At 38.5% G+C, this 6348-nt stretch overlaps 1 protein-coding gene across 2 annotated transcripts in view; it reads left to right on the forward strand.

Moving 5' to 3' along the window:
- The window catches only part of LOC138959094 (uncharacterized), an 8598-nt gene extending 6565 nt beyond the window's left edge, over positions 1–2033 (forward strand). For both annotated transcript variants that reach the window (XM_070330444.1, XM_070330446.1), the window contains 2 exons: positions 19–158; positions 1210–2033. In XM_070330444.1, coding sequence (XP_070186545.1) covers positions 19–158; positions 1210–1353 — 284 coding nt within the window. In that variant the 3' untranslated portion in view covers positions 1354–2033. The remainder of the gene's footprint in view (positions 1–18; positions 159–1209) is intronic.
- Positions 2034–6348: the final 4315 nt, after the last annotated feature.

A 6348-nucleotide genomic window follows, 5' to 3' on the forward strand; every position in this document is an offset into this window, starting at 1 on the left:
CATCCAACCTTTTTTCAGTGGCCAGCCCAGGCGACTACACAAGCAATGGGTTGAGAAGAGCCAGGGTGGTGACGACCAGTTACTTAAACTGTGGCCTTACTGTCTCGCGAGGTGATGAGCTCTGTCTCAGAGTTGAGGACAACGCTGGTATCTGCCAGGTGGGGCACCCAAGATTTAATCCGCTTGTGATCACTTTTAATCAGTTTGTGACTGTGTCTAAAAATAGACGATATTCGGAAATACCTCTGTCGGGTTTGTACGGGATTTGAAAGAGTGAATACTCTCGCTGTGAATTATTGGTCCAAATAAATGTTTTGTGTAGATTTTACGGATACAATATGTAGTTTTGGGGACTACATTCTTCTTCCAGAAAAAATTAGAACTTTTAAGTATGTTTTGTTCTACTATAAACACGTCTCTAAATGCAACGACAGAGCAATTTCTTTAAATTTATGAACAGAATTTGTTTTCTCGGTAAATATCCGAGTTGTTGTACTTTGACAGAATTCTAAAATCATACCTGATTAATTATCAAAACGTCTCTCTGTTACTGCACAGACACCATTTTTGGTGATAATACAAAAAAAGCAAGAATATTGGACGGCTAGTCTAGAAGATGGGTTTTTCCCAATGACGGCACTGATGCCCAAAACCGTTTTAATGAAACAATGTCAACAGTTCTTATAAATGAAGTTTTCAAAATGGTGACAAATGCACACAAAAAACACCACTTTAAGAATGATCGTTTTATTCCAAGAAAGAGGTTGATTATGACAAATTACATCGCACAATGGTTCTGTGATATTAACAGTACCTAAAAATGCTGAGAACCAAAAACACGTTTTTTGACCAATACGTCGTGCCATCTCTGGCCTAAATAATGTATACCTGCGTGCACGAGTACGTGGGTTCTTGTATGTGTATGCATGTGTGAGTGTGTGTATGTGTGTGTGTGTGTGTGTGTGTGTGTGTGTGTGTTTGTGTGTGTGTGTGTGTGTGTGTGTGTGTGTGTGTGTGTGTGTGTGTGTGTGTGTGTGTGTTTGCGAGTGATCCTAGGCATATACATTCTTCTTTTTTTATATCTTGTGTCTTCTTTCTTTGCTTGATTTCTTCCTTCCTTCCTTCTTTTCCTTCTTTGATATTTATGTTGTGGTGTTTGTTTTCAGTGAATTATTATCATTTCTTTTATGTCTGCTTCGTGTTTAACAGGGAGATACGTCGGCAGCCTTGTTCTGCCCCCTCACCACCGGAGAAGACGTCTTCCTGGGTTTCGTCTCGACCACCACCGTGTGCACTGGAGCTGTTCCCAGCTACGCCCCGGTCAAGATTCACGTCATCTCCGCTACCGGCTAAGGCTAACGCGTTTTGCATCAGTCGTGAACATATCACCCCATACTGCTAAGGCTGGGTCTCCGTCAGGTTGCACGGCCTGTTTAGTGAACTAGGATCTACAGAGTTGTTGTCATTGTATGACCCGTAGGGACAAAGTTAATCGGTAACGCGCAAGCAATGGTTTTGCATGCATTAAGATCATGAGCCTTTAGGAGTAAGAGTGATATGGGTACAGCATGATGGTAAAAAGTAATGGTTTTGCGGATATCCCAATAGTCGGAAGAATGTCAAAGTTCAGTAAGTATACAATATTCAAATCAAGAAAAGAATTTTGTTGTTGCAAATATTCACTACATCACTTTCTTTGATTTACTTGAAATCGGCCGTCCATGTGGGTGTAACAAAGTTGCAGCTATTCTGTAGTCGAATGCAAACCCCCTGACAGCGAAACATAAAAACAACACCAACACGAAATTGAAAATATAACCAAAGACTGCAGCAGTACCTTTCTAAAGATTAGAGCAAGTACAGTGACTTACAACGACGTCAAATTAAACAAGAATTTAAAAAGTAAGGCATGACTTCTTACTCGCAAAGTCCGGAATCCATGCTCTTGTAAAACAAACAGATGGTGATAAAAACGCAAATATTTATCTGATCTGCAAAAAAATAAACTTGTTCAATAAACATTTTTCACTTATTGTGTATTGTGGTCGTTATTGTATTCTGCAATAACAGAGCGTGCTTGGGTTCTTGTATGAGTGTGAGTGTGTGTGTGTGTGTGTGTTTGTGTGTGTGTGTGTGTGTGTGTGTGTGTGTGTGTGTGTGTGTGCGCGTGCGTGCGTGTGTACATGCGCGAGCGTGTGTGTGCGTGTGTGCGTGCGTGTGTGTAATCAGCGTTTGAGAGAAAGAGAAATAGAGTGAGTGAGAGACAAGCAGACAGAGTGACAGACAGGCAGTGATAGTTCACAAAGCATGTTACTCTTTCATCAACTTTATTGTGCCAAACTTTCATTTAGCTTTACGCCTGATCTCACCTGATATGCTGCCTGCAGCTACTCCTTGGATGCCCTGTGCCTTTGTCTTCGTAACTTCCTTGAGTCTGAAACAGATGTTTTTTGCCTCTCTCTACTCTAAATTTAAGTCTCTAGTTCTCTCCTCTATCTCATCTGGGTTTTTTCTGTTTTGACCAATAACCATGCGCCAGTTTAAGCAATAACATCTTCGTTAATAACCAAAGCATTTGCTTTCAAACACATTTTTAGCTATTCACTATTTTTAGGTTTAAACATTTTTGATGTAAAACTACTTAAAGGCACAGTAAACCATCACAAATACTGTCAGGCTTTTACACACAGTACAGACACCCTTTCATTTAAACACTCGCCGCTTGAGAACATCTTAGGTGCCCTCCGAAAAGAGCGAGCAATTTTTAAAGAATTTATTTTTGCGTGGTTTATCTTACCCCTGAGCCATCGTGAACCCGTGTGATCCAGTTTCCTTTTTTTCCACAATGTTGTCGTCATTTCCAATGCGACTCGCTGTAAGCTTATCTGCAATAGCACGTTATTATGGACCTCTGAATCTAAACGCACCAAACGGCTGTGATTCACACGAAGTCTTGCGATGGCTTTTGACTGTTCAGAGGAACTGGCGATAGGCATTACCGTTGTCTGCTACGAGAACCACGACCTTGCGTGACCATGCCTCCGTGCTTTTCTTTTTTCAAACTTTTAAAACTTTTTTGATTTAAGAATGTTTGTGTAACAAGCTGTCAATTTATTATTTAGATTTTAAAAGTTAGGTCTAGCGCCAAAACGCACCGTCCGATTGTCTGATCAGACAATCCGCAAAATTAATTCTTTGAAAATTGCTCGCTCTTTACGTAGTGCACCTAGGATGTTCAAAGGCGGTGAGTGTGTAAATGAAAGGTTGTTTGTACTGTGTGTAAAAGTCTGACAGTATTTATGATGGTTTACGGTAGGCGTACTGTGCCCCAGTCTGCCTCAAATGGTTAACAGAACGATTTAAATCTTCTCATTGAAAAAAGCAGTTCTAACCTTATGGAACACACTTGCAATAGCATGTATCAGCATTAAATGGCACAGTTCGTTTGAATGGCTATTTACCTTGCGTTAACCTCACACCAGATTTTGTGGTTTATTTTACCCCTGAGCCATCGTGGACCCGAGTCACACACTTTCCTTTTTTTCCACAATTTTGTCGTCTCGCTGTATCTGCAATATCACGTTATTGTGTACCTCTGAACCTAAAATGCAACAAACGACTGCGAGTCACACGAACTTATCGGCGGCGGTTGGCTTCAAAGAAGCAAGCGATACGCAGAACATTCATCTGCTTGGAGAAACACGACACTGAGGGTATCTGTTTCCGGGCTCCCTTTTTCAAACTTTCAAAACTTCGAATTGTACCGATCTTGTCTTGATGAAGAATTCTTTTATGATTTTTGATTACAGAAAGATTTGAGAATGTTTGTGTAACAAGCTGTCAATTCATTATTGAGATTTTAAAAGTTAGTTCTCGCGCCAAAACGAGGCGTCCGATTGTGGTACTAGACAATCCGGCTGGCCACGCAAAAATGAATTCTTTGAAAAATGCTCGCTCTTTACGGAGGGCAACTAGGATGTTCTCAAGCGGTGAGTGTTTAAACGAAAGGGTGTTTTACTGTTTGTAAAAGCCTGACAGTGTCTGTGCATGTGACCAAACACTGATGGTTTACGTGAAGTTGAGTGTGCCTTTAATATGACATTATCATTTCAAACATAAACACATATAATAATAATAATAATAAATGAGCATTTATATAGCGCAACATCATAACTTTACAATTATGCTCTTTGCGCTTGACACATTTAAAATTAAAACACAGTTATACAAGCATTTACATCTACATTCATAGTCAGCAACGCTTAATTAAAAGCCTACACCATCAAACATACATTACAAAAGATTCTCCCACTAACTAAGTAATAAAAACATGAATAAAATAGGTAGTGAAAACAAGGAAATACCAGCTGAATACCCTTAATCAAACAGAACATGTTATCAACAATACTGAAAACAGCCCTAGATGTTTATATACATTATCACATTATCACTAAAACAACAAATACACTACACAACATGTAGCCTACTGTTTGTCAGTAGGTACAACTTCAATATGTATAAGACTTGAATGCACAGTCCTGCCCGTGTTAACGGTACGGCTCACCGTTTCAGATCAGGACAAGCTTTCACATTACCTGGGTTCTACTGATCTCGGTCGGAATTTGTTATTGAATTGATTTCCACTGGTGTTTTTTAAATGAAATGAGTTCATGACAAAGTTCTAAATGACCACAGCAAGCTGACCGGCTGTTGATGCATGATGTGTATCCAAGGGTAGGATCTTCCCATCCTATGCAAAAGACTGGCCAGATCCGAGACTATGACCGGACCCCAACTGTTTACACAAGTAGTGTGCATCTAAACAAATATTTTAATCAGGTTACTTATTCTAGTGTTGGCTTACAATGATTTAAAATAAAATGATAACATTAAAATATTAAAGAAGCTGTGATTCGGTCCCATCTTGGCATTTCCATAGGCATCTTCAAAGTCAAACATTTCAGAAGCCTACGAAATATTCAGATCTGAAGGTTATTATGCCTGCCATACGAAAGGATATTTGAGCATACCATCTGACTGAGTGGAATGAAAATACGGTTTATTATGTTTTCAATAGAGCCCTCCTATTTCTAAATGTAATTGAATATGAAAAGGTGAACCGTCCTTCCTTTCGAAAACCAACCTCTACTTTTTATAACTTTATGAGTCACGAGACAAACCTCTTGGTTCTACCGAAGCCGTTAGACAGATTCGGATAAGGATGCTACGTCTGTTGCAATGCCTTTCCATTTCTACACCTGTAAGCAGAACAATTATACTAATTGTACCTATAACGGCTGCACAATAAAAGGTTGACTTAATCAAACTGTATTTCAAAATACTCAACGTTACATGAATATGATTAGTTACAAAAACAACAAGAATGTCACAATACAAATTAAAAAAAACTCTAATAACAAGACATATTACTTCATTTTCATCAGAGATAAATAAATCGAATTGAGCTAATGAATAACTGACTATTCCATAAATGTGTTAACAGGGCGGAATACATTGCATAATACGTGGGGATATAAACAAAGTTCTTTCGTAATGTGTTTAATACAAAAAGCCAGTCAGTTCAAGAACACTCGCTTCTATGTTGATTCAAATCAATGTGTGAGTTTCACTGCGTCCAAAATTCTCAGAAAATACACACGTGCTAACTTCTTCCTCAGATTTTCAAAACAACTGCACTGACTGAAGTATGTAACGAAGTACGTGACCAAGATCTCTAGACTGGCATTTTACACATACTCTATTACCACGCGGTATTATATATTATACGTTATTTGGTGTGTTTTTTGGACCAAAATATGACATTTTGCACAGATCTAGACATTCATTGTTCCTCCAAGAACAATGAACTGTAGAGACCTGTGTAAAATGTCATATTAATTTTTGATCAAAAATACAAATAACATTTATGTATTGATCGATTCTGGTCAGAATTCCTTTTAGTTTGTATGATTGAACGCGCACAAACATGCACTATTTTGTAGTCTCGGCTGGCCGCCTAAATATGAAGTTGTGTCGGAAATCCAGTGTTCACTCGATACATAGTATTCTACCTTTCAGAAATGGCAGTTTATGATAAGTATTGTGAAACACAATGAAGAAAGTGCAATGTTCTGGGGTAAAATGTTAAAGTAATTCTTAAATAAAAATGTATCTTTAAACAATCTATAGTTGCAACAGGTTGCTTTTAAATTCAATTCTGATAATAACGAATGTTTTATCATAACCTAACAGGTAAAAGTCTGGATGGTTTAAATCGGGCGAGGATGGCTACCGCTCAATGTCCAATCTCGTACTATTGAGTCGATGTCCGAATTTGAAACATACTTT

The sequence above is a fragment of the Littorina saxatilis genome, linkage group LG2 (genome assembly GCF_037325665.1).
Source record: "Littorina saxatilis isolate snail1 linkage group LG2, US_GU_Lsax_2.0, whole genome shotgun sequence".
In the NCBI taxonomy this organism is placed as follows: Eukaryota; Metazoa; Mollusca; class Gastropoda; order Littorinimorpha; family Littorinidae; genus Littorina; species Littorina saxatilis.